This window comes from Equus asinus, chromosome 1 (genome assembly GCF_041296235.1).
Source record: "Equus asinus isolate D_3611 breed Donkey chromosome 1, EquAss-T2T_v2, whole genome shotgun sequence".
NCBI classification, from domain to species: Eukaryota; Metazoa; Chordata; class Mammalia; order Perissodactyla; family Equidae; genus Equus; species Equus asinus.
In genome coordinates this window covers 110,643,053-110,670,304 of record NC_091790.1, presented here as the reverse complement: position 1 = coordinate 110,670,304, position 27,252 = coordinate 110,643,053, and the positions used below count along the sequence as shown (strand labels likewise).

Sequence of the window (27,252 nt, the reverse complement as noted above, 5' to 3'; positions counted from 1 at the left end):
GAGAGGAAGCATGCATCATACTTGAATGTCTTATTTCATTACAGGAAGCGCCCCTATGGACAATTAGGACCAGGACCATTACGTTTGCGGTAACAGAGGCATGTAAAGCTGGGGATCTTGAACCCTCTGCCTACTGAAGACTTAGGTTTACATCAGAAGAAACGAAACCCTCACCACTTCCTGAGGGAGAGAATGAGTTTACGGTTTTACGGCACTCCGCCTTACTGGAATTTCACAGAAGCTTGTCAAGTAGTTAGGAAGAAGCAAGGGGAGCATCAGTTGGGTTTTTATACATAGTTTTAAGTAATCTGCTTATTAACCAGATTCTAGTGCTTTCTGAGAAATTTTCGAAAGATAGTCCCTTCCCTATTGTAAGCTGTGTGCTAAAAGAGGACAGGCATTACATAACGGCAATTAGATGCACAAATACAGATACATCCATATACATTGTCCAGGTAATATAATTAAAAACAAAATCTTACCCCAACCCAGAAAACCTCTCCATGGTAGTAGAAAAAGCAAAGAGTTTTATGATTGAATGAGCATTAAACCAGAATGTGATGCCCATCACAGGCCATCTGCTAAGAGATTGCAAACACAGAAAGAACTCTCACTCTTATATGGCCAAGCAGAGGTGACCCAACGCATCCATGTTGTCAGGGTGAGTGGTAACTGGTCCTCGAGAAGACTTGACAGCACCATTTGTCACAGACGGTTCACCCTAGATTTACCTGGTTCATCGAGGGTGACCATCTGTTAGTTAATTGATTTTGTACAAAGGAAAAATAAACTCCTATCTTTATGACCGAAGTGGTTTTGCAACTTGGAGCAAGTTGCCCCCTGATGTTAGGCTCCCCCAGAAACTGGGAGATAGGGTGCTATCGCCCTTGATGTTTACATTTCAAACAGACAGCTCCCAGGCCCTTGAAAAAGGCATTCCTGGGCCATAAAGCTGTCAAGAGCCTTATTTAGTTTCTGAAAAGATTTACCCACATTTCAAAGAAACAGAGAAAATTTACAATTACAAGATTTCTAAATGCTCTAAGAAAAGGGTGGAGAAGGGAAGAACGCTCTTCTCTTATTTTCAACAGGGAGAATTAAGCCTCTTATTTTCACTTTTTACTTGTCCCTACAACATCAAGGTAAAAATCCGACTTCAAACGATAATAATCAATAGTTAACATATTATAGTACTTGCTGCATATTAGCTTATTTAACGCTCACAGCAGATGCATGAGCAAGGCCAGTCTAATCCCCATTTTACACATGAGGACACTAGGCCAGGTAACGTGCCCAAGAGAACAGAAATAAGCGGCAAAATTGTAGCTCACACCCAGTCTGACTCCAGTGTCCCCAGTCTGGACCATCGGCCATCCTGTCTCAGGGAAAAGTAAATGCTTCTATGATTTACTCTTGGTTAGTGTATATATGTGGTATTTCTGGAATGACATAGTGCTACTTATACTATTCCACATTTAAAACAAAACAAACCTGTGAACATTTATTGAGCTCTTCCTATTTGTCAGGTTTACTCATTATGTCCTAATCACCTTATAAACATCATCTCCATCAGTCTCCGCGACAGCCTTGGGCAGGGGGTACCTCCATTTTTCAAATGAAACACAGAGATGTTAAAAAACGCTTCTCTAGAGTTACCCAGCCAGTAAGTGGTGGAATTAGGAATCAAAGCCAGAGAAAATAGCTCCAGAACATGTACATTTAATCAGTAAACTAGATGCCTCCAAGAAAAGCAGGAAACTTATATTATCAAGGAAGTCCAGTTAACTCCCAAGATAGCATTTGGAGAAGAGAAACCCTGTGAAGCAGATCTTGGAGAGAGAGAGAGAGAGAGAGAGAGAGGGAGAAAGCACCCTTCCTGCAAGATAAGTGTGGACAGAAGCAAAGAACACGGAAAGGATACAAATTATCACTGGTAGTCTTTCCCCTACAGGAAGGAGAAGCAGCTTAGAGCAAGATGCGTGAGGGAGAATAGTCAATGTCAGCACACAGAGATAACTCTATCATTTTGAGAGGCCAACATGTCTTTGGGTTCCATGATTTGCAACTTCACGTGTGGTAATGCTCAATTTGTTTTTGCTTTTATTTATATTTTTAAAGGACTGTCATGACCACATAGTGAAGTGTTAGTCATGAGCTAGTTCATGAAATGGGAAGGCAAAACAATTATGAAGAATTTCAGAAGAGTGCGTAGAAGTCACTGAAGCGAGGAAGGCACATTAAGACTGACTCCCCCTGTATTAGTTCTTGTGAAATGTGCTAAGAATTGAGAGTGCTACGGTCTCACTCTGCCGTGGATGTGTTTTTGGGGCTTCACTAACAAAAGCCTTTCAACCTGTGTAAAATATGAAACGGCTTCATGTTAAAAGCGGACAGTCAATATTGGTAGGATTAATAAATCAGCACCAACATTCTCTTCTCAACGTGCCTGAGGAAAGCCTAACAAGTAACTGTGCCTGTTTTCTTGCTTTGAATAGATTTGACAGTATTCCTTAACGGGGATGAGAGGAGGAAGAAGAGAAGAGAGATGTTCATGAATGGACGATCAAAATGCCTTCTCGTGAATTACTTACTGTCTAGAAAAGCTCACTTGAGAAAGTGTTGTGCCCAATGTCCGAGTCTAATTGTCCGTTGCATACAGGAATAGCGCAAAATTATCGGGACCCGATTGTTAAGCCATTTTCTGCCCCCTCTCAGCCAAGAAGATCTACGTCCGTGGCCAGATGAGCAGTTGTAGCGATTATCCTCCAGCTCTCCTGGGTTGAAATCAGCACGTCAGATGGAAAAGGAGGTGGGGAGGAGAGAGAGAGAGAAAAAGAGAGACAGCAAGAAAGGCAGAGAATACAAAGGATTTTTTTTTTTAAGAATAACCTAGGGGAAGAAAGGAGGAAAGAAGATGTACTGGGATGGTCTCAGGTAGTACGTTTTTTTATTTCCCAGCTACCTCTCCACATATTTGTGCTAAAAAAAAAATTATTGTTACAACCAAGAGATAAAATCTCTATCTGTGGGCTCAGGATGAAGGAGCCCGAGCCCACCCAACCTCTTCATCCCCCGCCCAGCTCCTTGATTGAGGTGGAAGCAATCGAAAGCCCCCAGAAGTCCACATTGAGGTGGCAGGTCACTGAGTCCTCCGCCAGTCTCTTAAGATTTGATTTGCCAGGTTTTTCATAGATTCCTGTGCCTGGTTTGGTTTCATTTATTTACTAAACAAACAACTTTTGAGCACCTATTACGTCAAGGATCTCATTAAGATGGGAATAGAAAGATGAAGAGAACACAGTATCTGCCTTGGGGAGCTCAGTCCAGTGCCTTGCTTCTCGGGGTGTGGTACCCGCCACAGCAGCAGCACCTGGGACATTGTTAGAAATGCAAGTTCCAGGCTTAACTCTCAATCTACTGAATCAAAATCTGCATTTTCAACAAGATAGGCAAATCTTAGCATATTGAGGTTTGAGAAGCACTGACCGAGTGGGTTACTGGTAGGGAGAGGGAGAGCCTCTTCTATTTCTTAATTCTTCCATTTGTTCAGCAAGTTATTAATGACCTCCTGCCATAGATCAGGCTCTGAGCCGGGAGCTGGGGGGGGGCACTGGTGAGCAAGACAGAGGAGGTGCTGATGGCCAGGAGCTCACATTCTGATGGGGGAGAAAACAGCAAACTCACGAGATAGTTACAGATCATGAGTAGTGCTAAGAAGCAAACAAACTGTAATATGATGGAAAGAAACCAAAATGAAGTATGACAGATCGGGTGATGGCCGTCTTCAGGAGTAAGTTATTTCTATTTTATATCTTGTTTTCTGTTCTCCAAATGTAAACACAGTCACTAGTCCTACCTGAAAAAGCCAAAGATCATAATACTTTGTTGTCCTTTCCCTTCTCCCCGCTGCCTGTCCCTCTGCCTCAGCGCTAAGCAGGCGCAGTCACACGCGTTAGGTCAGGCCAGTTGAAAAGTCTGGGCTGTGAGCAACTAAGAATCTGGATGCAAACTAAATTATAAACCCCAGAAAGAAGTACTGGTGCTGCCCTTCTGGTTAGGGTAAGAAGACATTAGAGAATACAGAAAGGCTGGTAACTGGGGCGCAGCTTCCTCTCCAGCTGTCTTCTTGCATCACTGCAGTCAGGGGCCAGAGAGTGTGCTGACGGGGACTCAGTGGGAGGGTGGCATGTAAGCGCAGATTAACAGTGGGCATATACCCCAGTTTTCATCAACCTCCTGGCCAACTACACAGCAAACAACCACAACAAATTCAGACTTTCTAATCACCTATGAAGTTGGTGTTAACCAATCTGCAACCAAAATCAGTGTTAGACCTTAATTCACTCCAAAAGTATGTTGTGAGCATGCATTTATCTTCAGCACAGATCCAAACCCCCTACAGTTAGACCACTTGAGGGACCAGCCAATGATGGTCCAAAGAGAGACTATGGGTAGACCAGTAAGTGGAGGTTGGGGTTTCAGGTATTGCTTCTCTAGAAATATGTGTCTGGAAGGAAAATACCACGCAAAGATGGCGGCACTCTTTATGACCTGTGAGCACTGTGCCAGCTGTCCAGCCACACAGGTCATTTCTAGTATATTTAATACAGCAAATCTAAACCACAGTCAGAGAAAGGGCATTTGCCCACTGTTCCAGTTATCTACTGCTGTGTAATAAACTATCCCAAAACTTAGTGGCTTAAAACTTTGTCAAGTTTGGTGAAAAAACTCACACCCATTAGGATGGCTCCTAACAACTATGTTATTACATCTCACAATTGTGTGGATCAGGAATTTGGGAAGGGGTTAGATGGGCAATTCTTCTGCTCCATGTAGCATCAACTAGGGTCACTTGGAGGGATTCAGCAGGTGGCTGAGTGGTCTTGTTGATGCAAATAATCCATGATCAATCTATAAATCAAAATTGGGGTGAGTTTATTATGAGCCAATCTGAGGATCATATAGCCCAGGAGAGTCCTTTCACAAAGGAACGGAGCACTCCAAAGAAGTGGGCGTGCACAGAGTGGTTATATACCATCAAAGAGCATTGGATTGTCACAGTGGTCAGCAATCAATCCCTAGCCTAAGGAGAGATGCATATCCTTAAGGAAATGCTGAGGTGGGGGAAGTTGCATCTTTATCTTAAAGAGCGTTCTTCTTGTGTTTGGGACATAGTAAATACTTAAAGCATATACACAAGCCATACTCACTGGCCACATCAGGCCCTTTCGGAAAAAACAAGGTGAGGCCAAACTAGTTTTACATCAAATGGCTTCCTTATATACACTTATCCTATTGCTTACCATTTAGTTATCAGTCTGGAGGGTCCAAGATGGCTTCACTCACATGTGGGCCCCTTGGCAGGGATGGCTAGAAAGCTGGGCTCCTCTGGGCCCTTCCTGCTCTCCAGGTACTACCAAGTACTACCAAGACCTCTCCCTGTGGCCACCCCAGCAAGGGAATCAGATACTGTCCATACTCAAAAGATGCTCAACATCACTAATCATGAGAGAAATGCAAATCAAAACCACAGTGAGATATCACCTCACACCCATTAGGATGGCTACTATCAAAAAAAACAGAAAATAACTAACAGTAGAGAGATGTGAAGAAATTGGAACCCTTTGCACTGTTGGTGGGATTGTAAAATGGTGCAATGGAAAACACCATGGCAGTTCCTCAAAAAATTAAAAATAGAATTACCATATGATCCAGAAATCCCACTTCTGGGTATATTGCCAAAAGAACTGAAAGCAGGGTCTCAAAGAGATATTTTTATACCCATGTTCATAGCAGCATTATTCACAGTAGCCAAGAGATGGAAGCCACCCAGATGTCCACTGATGGATGAATGGATAAATAAAATGTGGTGTATCTATACAATGGAATATTCTTCAGCTGTAAAAAGGAAGGAAATCCTGTCACATGCTACAACATGAATGAACCTTGAGGATGTTATCCTAAGTGAAAAGTGCCAGTCACAAAAAGACACATACTGTCTGATTCCACTTATAGGAGCTATCTCAAATCATCAAGTTCTTAGAAACAGAAAGCAGAATGAGGTTACTCGGGGAGGGGGGAGAAGGGAAAAGAGAAGTGTTGTTGGGTAGCTATAGAGTTTCAAATTTGCAAGATGGAGAAAGTTCTGGAGATCTGTTTCACAACAATGTGAATGTACTTGACACTGCTGAACTGTACATTTTAAAATGGTTAAGACGGTAAATCTTATTTTATGTATTTTTTTTACCACAATACAAAATGAGCTGCCTATACTCTGAAAGCCCAGTTTGAAGGGGAGGGGGACAGAGACCTCAGCTCTCAATGGGAGGGATGGCACAGAATCTGCAGCCACACCCACTGGGGCACATCACGTCTAGAGCATCTCAGGACATAGGCGGTGAGATGTTATTTCCAGAGGACCGTATTCAACCTCCCAGAGATGAAGGGTGTCAGAAGACCCCGTTAGAGGTAGGCGCAGTTTGAAACAATGGAATGGGAGAAAATGGCAAAGCTTGCATAGCCGGTGAGAAAAAATGGCCTGGAATTCCTCCCTTACTCATTTTCACAACAAAGATTCAGCAAGCCACTCCGCTAAAAGCCTGACCACTCCCACCAAGCATTCTTCTCGCTCAGACGGTGCCTGCCCCCCAGCCATCCTGACAGTGGGGGTCTAGGCCCTAATTGAATAGGTCGGATAGGAACAAGCAGCAGAAGCAGACCACAGGAGACCTTTCAAAGTCCACAAACACATGGAAAATTCAACAACGCAGCATTTAGACAGCCTGGACAATGTGGCCATTATAAACGCTGCTCTCCTGAGCGGCGATTCAAATGACAGCTTCGAAAAGCACTTGTAAAGAGCCTTTTGGAAATAGAACATGGGCGACCCGACCGAACAAAGATCCAAAGCAGCATTGAATGACTTATTTATTCAGTCCTGCCCTGTACAAACCTGGGAGAATGTGACATCTTTTAAATTGCCTCCCTTGCACTATGCAACATCTGTGGGGCATGGGAAACATTAGCAAAAGTTTCAAAAAAAGCAGAATGTTTTGTTACCGCACAAAGGGCGTGATCTGGTGGCCATGAGACAAAAGCCAAGAGGCAAGATGGTGGCAGACAAAGAGCATTTTATTACAGCTTGCTAGCAAGGGGGAAGATGGCCGACTAATGTCCAAAAGAACCATCTTAAGGGGGCATAGAATCTTGAAGCAGTTATATAGGCCAGTGCGTTACAGGGGAGGAGGTTAGGAATGTTGACCCTCTGGTGTTACAGACTGGGAGTTGCCACACCGGATTGACTGTCTAGGGGTCTCACATTCCTAAGGAACTCAAAAGAACAAAGTTATTGTCTTATTGTAGCTGAGTGGTACCTGCGCAAGCAGAGGTCATAAGATCTACAAAGCAGTTAGATCTCCAGGAGGGTGCACATCCAGCTGGGTTCATTACTCAGAGGTCATTCAAAGTTACAGCATGATTTCTCTTCTACAATATGGCTTCCCTTACGTCAATCTTGTGTTGAGCCGGTATCAGCTTTACAAAGCGAAGATCACAGTGTAACCACACTAATGCTTCCACCGGCTTCTGCACACTGCCCTGGTGTTTCACAGTCAGTAAACTGAAGGAGTGATGGCAACATCTGGAGAGGAAAACCCTGTCTTTTAGCCTCTTCCACGTACTGGCTTCACCAATGTGTTTGGAGGGCTAACCCTTTGCAAGCCTTCAGGTGGAAATTCTTCATCATGCATGTGTAATCGTAGTAGCATTCTAATTTTACTCCCCCAGCAAAGTGTTTTCCGGATACTGTGTGGGGAGTGTTTACGTTCTGATCACCACTGGAATAGATATGCTGGTTCTTTTTAGCCTTAGTACAGTCTGCCGAATTCTCCCACGCCCTAGGGTTCCTGCTGCGTGGTGATGTCATGCACTAGGAGGAAAAAATACACAGTGGTGGCAGTGTCTAAGTAACTCAGACTCAAGCACACACTCCTAGGAGGCCTCTTGAGGAGCAGCCTGTGCTCACGGGCAGGGCCAGGACTAGGATGAAGCAAAGGAGGCCTGTAATGTGCAAAATTTCAGGAGCCACTCACTCTGCATTTGCACAACCCTGAGAGTGTGTGCCTCCTTATATCTTGTGCCGTAGGAGCCTCCCTTGCCTTACTCTAGTCCAGGCCAGGCTCACTGGCTTCACTCTTTCATTTTCCCATTCACTCCTGTACGGGAAGAGGGAGAATTCCTCCCCGCTTTTCCATAAGGTTCTTATGGCTGGTCAAATAATTTAAAATGCGGTTAGCAGGAGAAAATCAAACAAAGTTTAATAGCACGTATACATGGGAGAAACCCAGGAAAAACTGAGTAACTCGGCCATCTGGCCAAAGCTGCCAGCTTAAATATCTTCAGCTAAAGACAAGGAGGATGTTGGTAGCGGTTTGGGATTTCAAAGGGGAGGAAGGCAATTCACATGGAGATGGAAGGGTTGAGTCATCAATGATGAGACTACAGTGAGGGATACAATGAGGGATTTGGCCACATGGAGGCTACAGGTGACCCAAGACCAGAGCAGATCCAAGAAGGGTTGTTGATGAGCCACCTGTCCTGGTCATCCCCTGGGCTGCAGGCCCAGATGGTAGGGTGTAAACAGGAACCCTTGTGAGACTGGCCACAGATGTTCCCTTCCTACAAGAGCGCTCAGGATCTTCCCAGGGAGATGCCTAAGCTGCAGAAGCTCCCTCCTCCCCCCTAGGCTTGGGTGTTCGTGCTCCGGTGGCTGGGCGAAAGCCCTCCCACCCCGTTTGCTCTCTTCCCAGCCTACAGTGATGTGCTAAAGCCAAATCAGGCAGATGAGAGCCTGGGAAAGAAAGTGGGAGTCTCTGGTTCTTGGATGCCAACAAATGGTTTACACTGAAGCAGGCTTTTCTTGCATGAGGTCAGGGGTGTATTTATTTTAATCTTCAAGAAAACGGAACTGCCCTCTTGCCTCCCTCTTACCCTGCATCACACACGTAGAACCCCAGGCACTTCTATGTGCTAGCTTCTCTCCCGCCTGCATAGCCACTTTCCACACCCATTTCCCTGTTCTCCTTCATATGGTTACAACTCCCTCCCCAGAGAACACCTTTCAGGATGTCATTGGAAAACCCAGACACTTACATTGAAAACTATTCAGGGTGAAGAATGCCAGAGCAGTGGAATCATGGACCCACAAACTCCACTTTGGACTCCATCTAGCAAGAGCGCCTCTGTGGCACTCGGGGTTCCGAAGCGCCAAGAGTACTGGGTAAAACCCATGGATTGCTGATGTTGCTTTAAATAATATCTGCAGAAAGCCTTCCCTTCCACAGGGCCTCTGCCAGCAGGATTCAATCTCAGAGAATCATTGCAGACTAATCATCATTATGACGTGATCATATTTCAATTATCCCCTGTGTAGTCTGGGTACATTAAAGTAACTGAGTTCTCTTGCTGAGAGAAGTTCATTAAAATCATAATGTGCACAGGAATTTTTAAAGTGTGTTGGAAAACACCAAGGGGATAAATACTGGAAACTGTAACAGCATCTTGCAGAGTTTCCCTAGCACTCATTCAGAAACCATAATCTTATCTTGTGATGCGGAACAAGGACTATAACTGAATAATGGGCCAATTGTTTTATTGTAATTTGTGTTTCTAAGTGCTCGGCGATATAAAATCCAACATGATGCTTTCTTTCAGCTCAAATCTGGCCAGCTAGGTGCATTTACCCATCTTTACGACATATAAGGTACCCTGAAGGCCTGGTTAACAGTGCTAAAGTCTGTGAAAATCATCCAAAGAATGGAGTCGATCATCCTATTTGTGGTTTCGTTGTATCAATACAGGCATGGTCCCTAATATGTTAGAGAAAAGGAAAAGCAGCCATCCCCTGAGAATCCGTCCTAAAGAAAGAATTTAACAGAACAAATAGAGCTTTATATGCACATATGCATTATTGATAATAACAAAAAAACCAGAAACCTACCTACATATCTGACAGTAGTGAAATAGTTGAGGATAGAATGTTGACCATGGGTGGAAAGGGGTGAGGCTGGAATGGAATATTATGCAGCCGTTAAAAATTGATGCTGATAATGCAGAGAGTGGAAATGTAGAAAGTTGTTTTAAATACAATGTTTAAAATATCATCTATACTGTGATTCCAACTATATAGAACAAGTGCGCATTTAGCTAAGGAGTGGAAAGAAACATAGGAAGAAAACAACTGGTGTCTCGAGATGATTAGATTGTGGCTGATTCATCTTTATAATCTTTTCTTTCGTAGCTGTTGGAATGTTGATTATATAATAAATAAATAGAACTTGGAAGGAAAAGGAAAACCCTCAAGTGAGACACTTTTTATGCCAGGCAGAAAAACCACTCATGCTTGGCATCCTTCTGCATTCTTGCTGGCTCCTTGAAAGCAGCCTGTAATCTTCACCCAGGCATAGGGAATGGCATGTCTGGGTTGTAGGGGGCCCTCTTACAGGGAAGGGCTGTTTGTTTAATGGAACAGAAACCTCAAACTTTTCAGTCTACTTTTGATAACAAATCTAAAGGGTATTTGAACCATTTGTTGCTGTGGTTTTTCTGTGACAAATATGAAAAAATCTCTCTGAGAGAAAATGATGCATTTTTTTCTCTCTTTTCTCTTTCTCTTCTTCCCCTTCCCCCTGCAGTTCTGCTAAGCCAGTATTCTCTAGAATGAGCACAAAACAAATCAAATAACAGCTAAACAAATCGAATAACAGCTTTCGTACATCAACATCAAGGAGGAAGACGCTTGGGAGACATGAGAGTACAGAGATGGAAATGGACGAGACTGAACATTCGCTTGTCAAAGCAACTTCCAAACTGAGATTGGCAGAGATGGGAGCCATGTTCTGGAAGGAGATGGCACCATGGATTAAACACCAGCTCATTGGAAACTACCACTGAATAAGATCAGATAACATTCATGAGAAACCACATTCAGGAAGTATTTGAAGGAAGAGGAATATAAATGTGCTAGAATTAACATGTAAAATATATGTACTGAGGCTTGTAAGCTGTCCTTTTTTAATCAAACTGAAAACAAAAAGCTTTAATCTTTCAACATTATTTTGAAAAAGGCAGTCAATCCTAAATTATTCCTAACTCAATAGCCAAGAGGCTGATCGAGCATCATTTACTGAGGAAGCGTCTTAGAAATGCCTCTGAATATTTTCATAGGAGCCATGACCTTTGGTTCGCCATCTCTGCCGTTCATTTATTTCACTGTGTAATTAGTTACAACCACTCCGTTAAGAGATGTAACAATTCAAACTTTTTACCGAGTCTGTGTTCAGTTTCATCTGTCTGTACAAGTTGTTACTGAGAAAGTGTTTCTGACATATACTAATCCTCCATCAAGCTGTATATTACAGGAAGTACATCTGAACATCACAGGTTCCCCAGCAACATAGATTTCCTTGTCTTTCAGGAAACAGCATCAAGGAACCATGAATAATATAGAGAGCTCATCTTCACTTGGATGCTCACATGTAATATATAGGCTGCTATCAAATAAACACTTTTTCTAACTCCCCCTAGTATATATATAGGAATTTAAAATACTTTATAAATAGGCATCCAAAATATCTCCCTTTTTTTTCTATTTCTTTGCCATTCATGTCATCAGAAATCGATACCCTTTCTTTTCCTTACTGACAGGCACTCATTTTTGTTTAAAAAAAAATTATTCCATTAATCTTACTTCTAAATGATAGTAAGTGGTACTAACAAAATAAATAAGAATAGCCTTAGAAATAAATGAATATATACTTATACAGGTCAAAGAAACTTGGTAGGAGTAAGTTGCCTTTTTGTTTACTAACGTTTGTTCCAAAAATACTCAAATTTTTTTAGTTGTTGGCATTTGGAAGTAGTTATACCTGATCAGTTATCCTCAACGGTCTTTTGCTCCCAGGCTTCCCCACCATCAGCCTCCACATATATCCTGCCGATATGCAACAACAGAAAAATATTTCATGTTGAAGTAGCCAATGGCTTGAGAATGAAGACAAGTTAAAGTGTACGGCAGGGTAATCAGTGTAAGCCACACCATGTTCTATACCTGAGCAGAAGACATGGACGTGTCAAATGCCTTCATTTTTAGACTCAAAATTAAGATCAAGTCAGCGTACATCACTGGAACGCCAGATGGAGGATAACGGAAGTAGTACAGATCCTGGTCGATTTCTCTTCCCCTCGCTCTGTTAGGACCACACGCCTATTTTTGCCAGTGTTTCTAGTACGAGCCCTCTTCACCATAAATGAGCTTGTTTCAAATGGCTAAAAGTCTGTTACAGGTATGCTCAAATGAGTTAAACCCAATTCACAAAGATATAGATATTCTAAAGAACCAAATTAAGGGAATACTTATTCTCTCTAAAGTATTAGCCATTTTGGGAGTTATTCGTTGCTTTAAATATTAGCTCTCCCGCTGCATTTAAAACATGCTACTTACTAAATTTAATTACACACAACTTTTCAAGAATTCATCTTTTATTTAAAGGGAGGTACCCTTCTATTTTATCTACAATAAAAATAGAAAGGATTGGCTTTCTCTAATCCATGTAAATTGTAGATTCCACTGGGAGTCCTACATCACTAATAGTGGTGTTTGCAAAAATGAAATAGTGCTTCCTATACACATGCAAATGTTTTTTAAAGTTTTTTCCGTAAAACTTAAATGTAATTTAGCATATCACAGTGCTCTGAAGATGGGTCATTGATGACGTACCATTTGTACATAGTAATACACATGTAAATCACTAAATGTTAAGTATAAGACGTATGTTTTTATCTTTTTTTAAAGAACACAAGTGACTCCCTTTCTCATTCTGTTCTGTTGTATTGTGTCCAAAAGTTGTGTGTAATTTTTTTAAGGTCCAGGAAATGTAAAGAAATTTGTTGGAATATCTGAATTTCTGTAAAAAATAAAAATAAAAATAAGATTTTTGTTTAAAAGATTGCTTGGTGGTGTGGCACACGTTCTGTGCATTCAGTGTCTGTCTTTGTCAGATGATCCAGTGACAGGTGATAATTGACTGAATAACTATCTTCAGAAAATCTCCTTGCTGTCAGATTCCATAATATTTGCCAACAGCAGACACTTATCAGATATGCAGGACCCTCATGTAGAAGGCATGAGTACCCTCCCCAAAGCCTTTTCTAGCCAAATACAGACGTACCTCAAGTTGAGTCTTATAGACTCAGTGGAATGAAATTGATAAGTAAATAGCCAGACCATTCAAGTAAAACTTGACCTGAATGCCAGTTAATTGCTCAATCTCCACTTTGCAAATTGGAAACAGGCACCTGTTTCTCAGAAATGAGCCACCCGTTTGCAATAGTTCATACTGAGTACGTGTTGTCTAGGTGGGTTCGAATGCCAGATCCTTCATTTACTATATGACTCTGAACAACTCTAAGCCCCAGTGTCCTCATCTGTAGAATGGACACAAATAATAACACCTGGCCCCATAGTGTTGTTATGAAGCTATAAATTAAATTACGTGTGTTGTGCTCAACAGGAAGGAGATATTCAATGAATGTTAATTTCTTCCCCTCCTACTATATGCAGGACATTGAAGGAAGAAAAGAAACATAAAACACAGCCTCTGCTCTCAACATGCTGAAGATAATTAGAGTAACATTATGAGCAGGGATTGAAAACTCAAATGCCTACAGGGGCCAGGTACATAAGTAAATAAACAAAGCAAAGCAAGCTGGGTTGGGGAGATAATAGGAAGTAGTCGGTCCTGTGGAGCACTCGCGAGCCTGGGTCCTGTCTAAAGAGATTCTAGTCATTCCATAAATGTGTATTGAGTCCCTTCTGTGTGCCAGGAACTCTTCTGAAGATAGTGGTAAACCAGACAAACAAGGTCCTTGCTCCTCTAGGTCTTATGTTCTGGTAGGAAAAGAGACAATAAACGAGAAAATGTCAGCTAATAATAGGTGCCCTAGAGAGAATTAAAAGATGGTGATTTGATGGAGAAATGCGGGAGCTAATTAAGGAAAGTTGCTATGAAAAGGGGGCATTTAAAGTGAGAACAGGATGATAAGAATGAGCCAGACATGTGAAGAAAGGGGGAAAAACATGCCACACAGGAAGAGCCACTAATGTGCGGGCTCTAAGGCAGGAATAAGGTCGCAAGACTGGAGCAACATCAAAGTGGCACAGGGAGATGATGTGAGCTGAGCCATGAGAAGCTCTGGGCTTCCTAGGCCAGGATGGTTGGGGCATATTTTAAGTGTGAGAAAAAGCCACTTGAGGGTCTTAAGAAGAGAGTGATGCCAACTATTTTACACTTTTAAAAAAGATTACTCTTGGCTTCTGTTTCTAGGAATATGAGCCATATACTCTAAAAAGCCTTCCTGAGACAGTACTACCAAATCTTGGATAAATTGCAATGAGCTTATTTTTAATACACAGCTTAGCTTGCAAGAAAGTAAGAGAAATCCCAAAGGCATAAAAAAGAAAAAGAAGAAGAAGAGACGGGAAACTGAGCATAAACTATAAGCAAATGCAAAAACTGGGATTGCCCAGAGACAAACCCATGTAGCAGAGCAGGGAGCGGGAGACTATGCTTTGGGCCAGTGGAAGTGGATGAGCTAAATTTGAGAATCCCACCCTAAACCAGGACATTGAAGATGGCAACCTTAGACAAGGGTAGCCCAGGAAGTAGTCATGCTAGCAAACAAAAGAAGTCCACCAAGAAATCTATCTCCACATTGGCTCTAGATGGGGGGAGGGCGGGTAGAAAAAGAGAAAAAGTCACCCCCCTCAAAATTTTAACCCATGGACCTGGCCCCCTTAAGTCTGGAATTCAAACTTACGCTCTTCATATGGTCAAAAAAACTCCAAACCAAAAAATATGAGCTTGCTAGGGCCATGGTAGCTGGAAGATACAAGCACACATCTTGTCTAGAGGAAAGCATCTTTAACATAGATCTCACCAACTAAGCGTAACAAAGTGTGCACTCACGGTTTAAAAATTACTACAATAATTAACAATAATTAACAATAACAATAATTAAATAACAATAATTAATGCTAATAAACAAACCATGAGAGAGAATCAGAATATTCACAACAGATTTATTGCCCCACAGATTTTAGATATTGGAATTACAAGATACAGAATATAAAATAATTACGCTTTATATGTAAAAGAGATAAAGACGATATCTAAAAAATGAACAATATAAAGAGTTCATTACATATAACTACATGGATTTGAAAGAAAGAGTTCTTAGAATTGAAAAATACAATCACTGAAACTTAAAATATGATGTGTAAACTAAATATGAATTAGGTATAACTGAAGAGAGAAGTTGTGAACTAGAATACAGAGCTAAAGAAATCACCCAGAATGAAATACAGATAGCCAAGGAGTTAGCAAAGGATGAAGAAGTTAAGCAACAAAGAAGATATAGATGTCTACTCAGAGCTCCAGTAGAGAAACAGAATAAGGGAAGGGCAATATTCAGGTAGAAAATGGCTGAAAATTTTCCATAGATGATGAAAGATATGAATCCACACATATAGGAAGCACAAGAGATATCAAGCAAGATAAATAAAATGTGAATCCAAGCATGGCAGTGTCAGTGTAGACCAAAGACAGAACTACAATAAACATAAGAGAGAAATGGTGTACCACCTACAAAGGAACAATTTCTAGGCTGATCCTAAATATCAGAGACGTTGGCATGAAACATTCATAATTCTGAAGTCAAATAACTTGTGTTTCAGCAAAACTCTTTTTTAAGACCAAAGTTGAAATACATTTTCGGATAAACAAAACCTAAGGAGATTTACCAGCAATAGACCAACACAGAAGGAATTTCTAAAAATGAGCCAGGAAGTAAGGTTTGAGAAGCAAAAAGGAATAGAGAGCAAAGACTCTAGTAGGTATGTAAGTCTAAACAAACGTTGTACAATATAATAATAAAACATCTAATTTGTGGGGTTAAAAAAAAGACACTGAGGGGCCAGCCCCGGGGCCGAGTGGTTAAGTTCACATGCTCTGCTTCAGCAGCCAGGGGTTTTGCCGGTTCAAATCCTGGGTGTGGACATGGCACTAATTGGGCCATGCTGAGGCAGCATCCCACATAGCACTACCAGAAGGACCCACAACTAAAATATACAATTATGCACCGGCGGCTTTGGGAGAGAAAGGAAAAATAAAATCTTAAAAAAAAAAAAAAGACACCTAAAATACTGGATATCAATAGCATGAAAATTAGGATGAGATGATGAGAGTTTAAAGAATTTGTGTTAATTGGTAAGAGAGTTAAAATGTAGATTAATAATAATAATAGCTAGCAATTAATTGTTCATAGTGTGCCAGGCATATGTAATAACTCATTTAACTCTCCTAACAACATCATGAGATACTATTGTTATCTCCAGTTTACAGATGAAGAAACTGTGGCACAGAGGGTTTAAATAATTTACCCAAGGTCACACAGCTTCTAAGAGCTGGTTTCAAACCCAAGGAATACGACTCTAAATTCAATGCACTTTACTACCCTCTATGCTGCTTTTAGAAAGCTAAATATAAATAATAAAATTTTAAAGATTTTATTTTTCCTTTTTCTCCCCAAAGCTCCCTGGTACACAGTTGTATATTTTCAGTTATGTGTTCTTCTAGTTGTGGCATGTGGGATGCCGCCTCAGCGTGGCCTCATGAGCAGTGCCATGTCCGCACCCAGGATTCAAACCAGCGAAACCCTGGGCTGCCAAAGCTAAGGGAGCAAACTTAACCACCCGGCCACGGGGCCGGCCCCTAAATGATAAAATTTGAAAGTAAACAATAGTAGTTATAGTTTCAAAACAATGAAGGGAGGTGGAATAAGAACACAAAGGAAAAAGACACTAAGTCAATACGAAAGGAGGTCGAAAAAAAGACGCATAGAAAAAGCAGAACAGGGGCTGGCCGGGTGGCTCAGCGGTTAAGTGCACACGTTCCGCTTCTCGGGGGCCTGGGGTTCCCTGGTTCAGATCCTGGGTGCGGACATGGCACCACTTGCCACGCCATGCTGTGGTAGGCGTCCCACATGTAAAGTAGAGGAAGATGGGGACGATGTTAGCTCAGGGCCGGTCTTCCTTATCAAAAAGAGGAGGATTGGCAGATGTTAGCTCAGGGCTAATCTTCCTCAAAAAAAAAAAAAGGAAAAGCAGAACAAATAAAGAGCACAATGCAAGATAGAAGTAATAAGATGAAATTAGATAACATAATACATAGAAGTAGATTAACTACATAGAAATAGATTAAATTTGTCAGTTCAAAGAGAGATTGTGAGGGGCCTGCCCAGTGGTGTAGTGGTTAAGTTTGTGCACTCTGCTTCAGCAGCCCAGGGTTCACCGGTTCGGATCCCGGGTGCAGACCTGCACACCGCTCATCAAACCACGCTGTGGCAGGCGTCCTACCTAGAAGAACTAGAAGGACCTACAGCTAGGATATATGATTATGTACTGGGGCTTTGGGAGGAAAAAAAAAAAGAGAGAGGAAGATTGGCAACAGATGCTAGCTCAGTGCCAGTCTTCCAGTAAAAAAAAAAAAAAAAAATTGTTAAAGACATTGTGAGATTGGATTTTTAAAACCCATCAATATGCTGTTTAAAAGAGACATATCAAACATAAGGACCCAGAAAATTTGAAAATAAAAGAGTAGGAAAATATATAGTAGATAGTTACTAACCAAAGGAAAGCTCTATTAATATTATTAAAAGCTAGGGCCGGCGCAGCGGTTAAGTTCTCACATTCCTCTTCAGCAGGCTGGGGTTCACCCGTTCACATCCTGGGTGCAGACATGGCACCACTTGGCAAGCCATGCTGTGGTAGACGTCCACATATAAAGTGGAGGAAGATGGGCACAGATGTGAGCTCAGGGCCAGTCTTCCTCAGCAAAAAGAGGAGGATTGGCAGCAGATGTTAGCTCAGGGCTAATCTTCCTCAAAAAAAAAAAAAAGCTTAACTTAATGGCATGTAAAAATGCCACACTTGTACCTGAAAAATAATAAAACTGTTACATATCAAATCTTGTTTTAATATTGCTTCTATTCTATTAAAATCTGTGTACTTTATATGCATTACACCTCAATGTCTATAAATGTTAATCTCCCACAAAGAAAACAACTATCGAACTTTCAGTGAGCTGGTAATTTAAATCTAGTACAAAATTATCCAGAGAATAGAAAGAAACAAGCCTGTCACAACTCCTTTTGAGGACAGTTTGAAAAAGATCTGTGTGCTAATAGAAACAGCATTTCAAAATATATTTGTGTAAGTCACCACACGAAGAGGCTAAAAGATAAAAAACATATGATTGCCTGATAAATGCAAAAAAATCATGTGATGAAACTTAAAACCCATCTATGATAAGAATTTTACAAAACTAGGAATAAGGATAATTTTCCTTTACCTAAGAAACAATTTCTACCAAACAATATACTTTTATGTGTAATTGTGATATGTTAAAAGAAGTCCCTTCAAAATAAAGAAGAAGACAAATAAGCCCACCACCAGCACCTTTGTCAACACTGTATTGTCTTAGCCAGCACAGTAAGACAAGAAAAAGAAGTGAAAGGTATAAGAATTTGGAAAGAAAAATGAACTGTCATCATTTTATGACCATCATTGCCCTCATTAAAAAACAACAAACCAAAACTACAGGGAAAAATTATTAGAATCTGTAAGAAATTAACAAGATGGCTAGTTTTAAGATCAACATATAAAAGTTGCATTTCTCTATCACAGCAGCAAGCAATTAGAAAATATAATTTCAAAAAATAACATTAACAGTAGTAAACGAAAATTATGATACCCAAGAATACATCTATCAAAGTATGTATAGGACCTTTATGGAGAAAATTATGAAACTTTACTGAAAGAAAATCTTTTAAAATGTAGAGATATACTATATTCACTGAAGGAAAACTCAGTATCATGAAGATCTGAATCTCTCCAAATTGATCTATACAATCAATGAAATGTCCACCAAAACTCTATCAGAGTTTTCTGAGGAACCTGACTAGCTGATTCTAAAATTTTTATGGCTGCGCAAGGTGCCGAGAATAGCCATGACACTCCTAAAGAAGAACAAGGTGGAAAGACTTTCTCACCCAGATACCGATTTATTATAAAACTATAGTAATTAAAATAGACAAATTGAAGAAGAAAAATAGAAAGCCTAGAAGGATATGAAAGCATTTTTTTTAAATTGATAGAAAAAGAAACAGCATGAGAGATCAATTGGAAAAGAAATGTACCAGTCAGCAAATGGTGCTGGAACATTTGGTTGCTGTTGGGAGACAATTCTGCCTGAGCCTCCTGTGTTTCTGCACATCTTAAGAGCAGAGAAACTGACTGCCTTTCTTCCAGGCTATCTTTTTAAGACTCCATGTAGCAAACAGCCCGGGAAGACAGAAACAGGGTCTGCCTCCAGAGCAAAGAGTAGGTTTGTTTACTGTTCTGTAATAAAGATAACGTCTCCTTCTGGGGCAAAGTTCAGGCTGACTCACTGCCCATTATAAAACATTCAGGTTCCCCAAGCTCAGTGTTCCTCTCCTGTAATACAACCCACTGCAGTGCATGAATCAGCGAGCCCCCTTCTCATAGCCCCCTGGGAATGCAGCAAAGTGAACCGACATCGACATGCTGCTTGCTGTGCCGTGAGGAATAACGTCCCTTGTCTCTGACCCAGGAGTCTCATGTGTTCTGCCAGCATCCATCAGACTTTGGCAGGGTAGCTCCTTAGTCTGCAAGTGAGATAAAATCTCAGACCTTCACGGTTCTTCACAGTTCTCCACTTGGAAAAAAAGGAAATTAAATATCTGACTCACATTGTACAAAAAATCTACTCTGGATGAATTAAAGACTTGACTGTGACAGGCAAAATTTAACTTTTAGAAGAATACATAGATAATCTCAGAAAAGGGAAGGACTTATTGAACAAAACACAAAAAATCATAAAGGAAACAATTGATAAATTCAACTACATTAAAATAAAAGACTTCTGTTCATCAAAATACTCCATAAAGAAAATTAAAAGCCACAAATTGGGAGAAGATATTTGCTAAATACATTACTGGTAAAGGATAACAATTCAGACTATACAAACAACTCTTCAAAATCTACTTTCTAAAAGCCAAAAAAAAAGGAAAAGAGAGCAAAAGATGTGTATAGGAATTTAACAGAAAAGGAAACACAAATGGCAAACATAAAAAATACTCAATCTCATTAGTAATCAAAAAATGCAAATTAGTTGCACAATAATAATATCCATTTTATCAGCATAAATTAAAAGTCTGATGATACTAAGTATTTGTATGGTTGTGCAGCAATGAGGTTTCTTATGCTGTCGGTGAGCATAAAATTTGGTATAATCACTTTGAAAAGAAATTTGGCATTATCTTGTAAAATTGAACATTTGCATACACTAAATTCATCAATTCTATTCCCAGGTGTATATATGTCGAAGAAATTCTTGCACATAAGCACCAAAAAACACGTTCAAAAACGGAAAACACAAATATTCATCAACAGAGAATAGAGACATAAGTTGTGGATTATTCACAATTTATTCTTCCATCAATTATTTAATCCTACTATCAGCACGGAAGTGAATAAAGCTAAGTTACAGACATCGCCGTACCCGTTTACATTATATTAGATACATAAGGCTGAGTGGGCAAAAAAGAAGTTGCAGCAGATACACTAAGGCCCCATTTTTATAAATCTCAAAAACAAGCAAAACTAAGCTATATATTGTTTAGTGATAAACACCTATATGGTAGAACTAGAAAGACAGAAGCACAGGAATGATAAAAACAAATCTCAAGATTGTGGTTACTTCTGGAGAGTAGGGAGGGATTGTAATCAAGGAAAGGCGCACAAGTGACTTCAACAGATCCAGAACTTAATTGAGTGGAGGGTTCATAGGTTTGTTTGTTTCCTGCTTCCGAAATCATATATATGTCACATATTTGTATTCAATATTATCTAATGAAATAAGATAAAATTAATTGAATATTTTAAAAGCTTGCTGACAGTTGTGAGGAAAAGGGATGGGAGGGGTCAGGAGCACAGGGAGATGGGAGCAAGGCTAATGCAGCAAGCAAGGTGAGAGAAGGCGGTGAGTCAGAGCGGAGAAGGAAAGAGATGGATACGTTGGAGACAACTTTGCAGATTGGGTTTCCCGGGAAGCTGACTCTGAGAAAGAACAGGGTGCAACATTTATTATGCAGGGCTCTCCAGATCAACACCCGTGAAAGGGAAGTGAAAGGAAAGGCAGGAAGCAGGGTGGGCAGTAGGAGAAGTGGGGCTGCGATGCAGTCTCACGAAGGCCTCTGCTGACCCCACAGGGAGCACGAAAGCTGGGACGGCTTTTCAGAGTTGTCCTACATTACTCGAGGGGCTCGGGTCTCAAGCATCAGTCACCGTTTGGGGGTTGCTTGCCCTCAGGAAGGGGTGTGCCCTTGCATGTGGTGGCTCTCCTCAGATGAAGGCAATTTCCAGAGAGGGCAGAGGACTGTGAGGTGGCAGCAGACCGAGCGTCTGTGGGAAAAAGTCCTCTAGTCCTGATGAGGGCTCTGGGGGGAGGGGGTGCACCTCACAGCATCTACTACAGATACGCGTTTTTGGAATATGAGACTTGTGGATGGATTGAACGTGGAAGATGAGGAAAGAGAGCTAGTAATTTCTGCTCTGACAGTGGGTGGTGGTGCCATCTACTGAGATAGGAAGAGGAGTTGGAGGAGGAGGTTTGGGAGAGAGAAAGCTAAAAATCATTTTCTGTGAAGTTTAAATTCAAAATCCTTACTAGAAACTCAAGTGGAGGTATCAAGTTCGAGAGGCAGTTGGATGTAGACGTGTGGAGTTCTAGGCAGAAGTCCAGGCTAGAAACTTAGTAGACACGGTAAGTAGAGTGGCTTTTAAAGCTCTGACACTGGATGTGATCACTTAGGAAGAATAAACGCATGGAGAAGAGGACCCCAGACCAAAATGAGACCACCCTGACTTTAGAAGTAGAGCCCAGGACAGGAGCCAGCAAAGGGGACGAAAGGAATCCACAAAAGGGTGTGTTATGCAAGCCAAGAGGGGAAAAAGTATTTCAAGAAGTAGAGAGTGAGTAAGTGTCAAATGCTGCTGAAACAGCAAGTAAGACAAAAGCAGAGAAGAGACCACGGGATGGGGCAATTATGGCGGTTACTGGTGACACTGACAAGAACAGTCTTTGCGAAATAGGAGAAACACAAGCGATGGATTGGGAAAAAGAGTTGAAATTGAGGAGGTGGCACGTTGTTAAATACAGCGCAGACCAACATTGTGAGGGTCAAAAACACGTCTAGGAGTCAGGTTCAGCCAGCGAGTCATGAGTTTCTGACTCTCCTAAAGTAAACTGAATAAATGTCATGGCAGATGGTGATCATGATGATGGCAGGACAGGTGAGGGAGTGCAGGAATCCTTGGGGAGGCTGGAATGGGGACAGTTTGGTAAAATTCACTTAAAGTGACCACAGGGAGGAAGCAAGCCTCAGAGGGACTTTCTCACTGTCGAGACTGAAGGAAGGAATGGGAAGCAGAAATTATCCGCAATACGTTATCCTCCAGTCTAGCACTTACCAGCAGCAACTCTGATATTTTGATTTCTGTGTGGCCCTCTCCTTGACGTTATTTAGGTAGGAGGGTCAGACTGTTTGTGGCTTTTAATTCCAGCTGCTGTGAAGTGTGGACTTTCTTCTGCAGGCAATGGGAAACCATTGAAAATGTTTGAATAGGGAAGGATACAATCAATGTGATTTTAACAGGATTATTTCTTCAACCGTGAGCAGGATGGAGCTGAGCCCGGCTAGGTTAGAAGGCGAAAGTCCATTTAGGAGAGTCTTCTGGGTGTGGAAATGGAGACAGAAGTGAAAACTGACTGGGTGCGGAGCGTGAGAGAGAGAACAAAGGCGACGCTCAGGTTTCAGGTTTTGTTGTGGGGTAGGAGGACGGGTAGAGGCGACCACGGAGTTGGGTGGGCTGACATGATAATGGCAGTGACAGCCAGTATTTGGAATAGCACCACATAGCTTACAAGTGCTTTCCGTCCGTTATCTCATTTGCCCTCACAATACCCCTGTGAGGTATTATTACACGCATTTAACAAATTAAGATTCTGAGGCTCAGAGAGGCTGAGTGACTCACCCACAAGGTCACAGAGGATGGACTTGACCACAGGTGTCCTCATTCATGCTTTGACAACGGCTTTCAGATATACTTTAGCTCTTGGTGGTCTGTAGGCAAGAGTCAGCCTGAGTTTGGCTTTCAAAAGTCATGTCCTGGGGCCGGCCCAGTGGCCAAGTGGTTAAGTTCCCTCGCTCTGCTTTGGTGGCCCAGGGTTTCACCAGTTCAGATCCTAGGCACAGACCTAGCACTGCTCCTTGAGCTGAAACGAGGTCCCACATAGCAGAGCTGGAAGGACCTACAACTAGAATATACAACTAGGGGAGCTGGCCCGGTGGCGCAGCAGTTAACTTCGCACCTTCCGCTTCAGTGGCCCGGGGTTCGCCGGTTCAGATCCTGGGTGCGGACATGGCACATGCTGTGGTAGGCGTCCCACATATAAAGTAGAGGAAGATGGGCACGGATGTGAGCTCAGGGCCAGTCTTCCTCAGCAAAAAGAGGAGGATTGGCAGCAGATGTTAGCTCAGGGCTAATCTTCCTCAAAAAAAAAAAAGAATATACAACTAGGTACTGGGGGACTTTGGGAAGAAGAACAAGAAGGAGAAAAAAAGAACACTGGCAACAGATGTTAGCTCAGGTGCCAATAAAAAAAACAAAGTCATGTCCTGAAACTTCAGTTTCTCGGAGAGATTAGCTGGATTCTATTTCTTTGATGCTGGTTCCCAGCGATCCTTCTAGAAGAGACTAATAATTTGCATATAATAGCTAGAGAGAAAAAAAGAAGGAATCCATTTCTAAGTCAGTTTCCCATTTTGAGAACACTTACCATCCAGGTACAAATATACCACCTTCTCTGAAATAAAACATTAATTCTCTCTGCTACGCAGGATACCAGTCAGATCATTAAAATTCATCCTATGAGGGCCAAACCTTGGTGAACCGAGACGAGTAATGCATTTACCTCACTTTTCACCATGATCGCTCATGCTCTCAGAGAAAAAGCTGGGAATTCCCTTTTAATGAGTGAGATCTATTTCATTATCACAACCACAAGTGATAAGCCCAGGGGCTCGGATGTCGAGCCAACCTGTGGATCAGTCCTAGCATCCCGCATTACTGAAATATTGGCTTTTTCTCTGGTATTAACTGAAAGGAGTGTCCCCAAGGACTAACTTGGCAGTTCTATCTGCAATTAGGGACTAAAGGTTGATTCTTAGCCAACCCAAGATGGTGAACCGAAAGGATCCTGGAAGTATGTAGAACTGAGCTTATCTTGCTGGTGCAGTTTCCCAAGTCAAAACATTTACTTATAACTTTGGCTTCCTCCAAAGCAGGAATTTCTAAAATTTTAGAAGCAGCTTTCCTTCCAAAAGCCTTTACACTTTTCAGGTCTTTTGATTTTAAAAAGCTTGTGGATTCTCTTCTAGGTAATTAAAACGCATTTTGAATTAAATACACTTGCCCTAATCATGTCAAAAATGATGAAAGTGCTTTCCAGGAGCTTAATTTACTACACAGATTTAGAAAGCGGTTCGATTATTAAAGCTTGATTTGTACTGCCACCTAGTGGTACATTTCATTGCAGATCTCAAGACCCTACAGCTCATTTCTGTGTGTCCCCTGAGTTACTCTTAAAACCAATGTAGAAAGGAGAATTTACTCTTGCAAATATAGAGAGAACCAGCTCCTCTCTGATTTTTACCATAATTATCCCACATAAGATGTTTATTTCTACTAGGTAAATAAAGACAATCCCAGCTGACTAATTTAATGGCCACTCTGTCCGGAAAAGCAGAATTGTGTAAAGGTTAACACACGGGAGCTAACAGGATGCTGTCCGGGTTCATCCTAGCTTAGAACTTGCCACCAGTGTGTCCTTAGACTAGTTATGAAAGACCTCCATGCCTCAGTTTCCTAGTCTGTAAAACAGGGGTGATACCCATCTGCCTCATAGAGCAGTGTAAGAGACACTATGCTGAGCACAGAAACTGGCACAAAGTAAACGCTCGATGGAAACTCAAGGTGCCATTGTACTGGGGGATCACAGGGAGCCTAGATTGCATGGCCCCTCAGGATGCTGAAGAGCAGAACATCCCCCGTCCTGTTCCTCTAGCAAATGGATCCTCAGCCACAATGAGGACTGGGTCTCTGGACACTAGAATTACCATGTGATCCAGCAATTCTAGGTAAACACCTAAAAGAATTGAAAACAGAGACTCAAACAGATATTTACACACCAGTGTTCATGGCAGTGTTGTTCACAATAGCTAAAATGTGGAAACAACCCAAGCGGCCCTTGGTGGATGAATGGATAAACAAAATGAGATGCATACCCACAATGGAATATTACTCAGCCTTAAAAACAAATGAAATTCTGATACAGGCTACGATGTGGACGAACCTTGGAAACATTGTGCTAAGTGAAAAAAAGTCAGACACAAAAGGCTAAACATTGATTCCTCAACATACAAGGTACTAGAATAGTCCCCTTCGCAGAGGCAGAAGGCAGAACAGTGGTTACCAGGGGCTGGGGGAGAGGGAATGGGGAGTATTGTTTAGTCGATACAGAGTTTCCGTTTGGGATGGTGAAAAAGTTCTGCATATGAAATAGTGGTGATGGCTGCACGACAATGTGAATGTACTTAATGCCACTGAATTGTACACTTAAAAATGGTTAAAATGGCAAATTCTGTGTTATATGTATTTTGCCGCAATAAACAAAATAGGCACACATTCCTCTTTGCCAGCTCTGCCCTCATTACATACAAATGCTGGCCGAGCAGCCCTGGGCACCACCAGGGGACGGGGGATCCCGGCCAGGGCGCACCTGGACCTCAAAAGAAGTCCCCCAGCCTTCTGACGCCACCACCCCCACCCACACACACACACACAGTCAGGACCCTTTTTGTGTTACCTTCTGACACTTGGAGGGAAGACAAACGGCCACACCCTGGAATCCTGAAAATCTGCCAGGGCTTCTGTGACAATCTTAACTCCAACCTGGGCCCCTCTCACCTGGGGCCGTCTGGGCCTGGTAAATCAAGGTTGTGCTCTCCAAAGAAGTGAAATGTCAGGAAAGTGCATGTGATTCTAGTTTTCGTTTGCGGGGAGAGCAAGGAGTCAATGTGGGCAACCTCGAGGCCTGTTGAATAACGATGAGAACCAGCTCTAAGTGAACCAGTGAGCCAAAAGATAAGCCCAGGCTGGCCAGCCAAGGGGTTAAAATTCCTCGCGCTCCACATGGGTGGCCCAGGTTCGCGGGTTCAGATCCCAGGCATGGACCTACACCACTCGTCAGCCATGCCGTGCCAGCATCCCACATACAAAATAGAGGAAGACTGGCAGAGATGTTAGCTCAGGGACAGTCTTCATCACCAAAAAAAAAAAAAAGATAAGCCAGATCCACAAACAGCTATGGCTTAACCCCTAGCAATGGACTGGAAATCCATGAGACACCTCAGCAGATAGAGAACTAAAAACCTGCTCTCCAATGCTTTACACTCAGAGGAAGTAATCTGATGTGTAAAAGGAGCCGGAGAGAAACAAAATCAAAAAGTCCCTTCTCCAAAACTCTATCAGGAAACAGTTGTTTTGGCTTGGGGCCGGCCCGGTGGTGTAGTGGTTAAGTTCCCAGCACTCCACTTCAGGAGCCCAGGATTCACAGGTTCAGATCCTGGGCATGGACCAAGCATCACTTGTCAAGCACAGACCTAGCACTGCTCATCAAGCCACACTGAGGCGGCATCCCACATAAAATAGAGAAGATTGGCATAGATGTTAGCTCAGTGACAATCTTCCTCAAGCAAAAAACAGAGAAAAAACAGAATTTCGGCCCAGTTTGGGGGGGGTTTTTCTTTTCTTTTTTTTTTGAGGAAGATTGGCCCTGAACTAAGATCTGTTACCAATCTTCCTCTTTTTTTTCCTCCCCAAAGCCCCCAAGTACATAGTTGTATATCTTAGTTGTGGGTTCCTCTGGTTGTGCTGTGTGGGACACTGCCACAGCGTGGCCTAATGAGTGGTGCTAGGTCCACACCCAGGATCCA

At 41.9% G+C, this 27,252-nt stretch overlaps 1 protein-coding gene and 1 long non-coding RNA gene across 5 annotated transcripts in view; one reads left to right on the top strand and one right to left on the bottom strand.

The window, feature by feature from the left end:
• The window catches only part of LOC139044848 (uncharacterized), a 90,706-nt gene that overhangs the window by 4,921 nt on the left and 58,533 nt on the right, over positions 1-27,252 (bottom strand). The window lies entirely within an intron of this gene.
• Positions 1-27,252, top strand: part of LHFPL3 (LHFPL tetraspan subfamily member 3) — a 499,890-nt gene that overhangs the window by 465,384 nt on the left and 7,254 nt on the right. Inside the window, exon 3 of one of the 4 annotated variants that reach the window (XM_044769668.2) lies at positions 10,692-12,999. The exons of 1 other annotated variant lie outside the window; for it this stretch is intronic. In XM_044769668.2, the coding sequence (XP_044625603.1) occupies positions 10,692-10,720 (29 nt within the window). In that variant the 3' untranslated portion in view covers positions 10,721-12,999. Of the gene's footprint in view, positions 1-10,691; positions 13,000-27,252 lie in introns of those variants that run through there. 2 more of the 4 variants (XM_070505577.1, XM_070505574.1) reach the window with 2 other exon arrangements.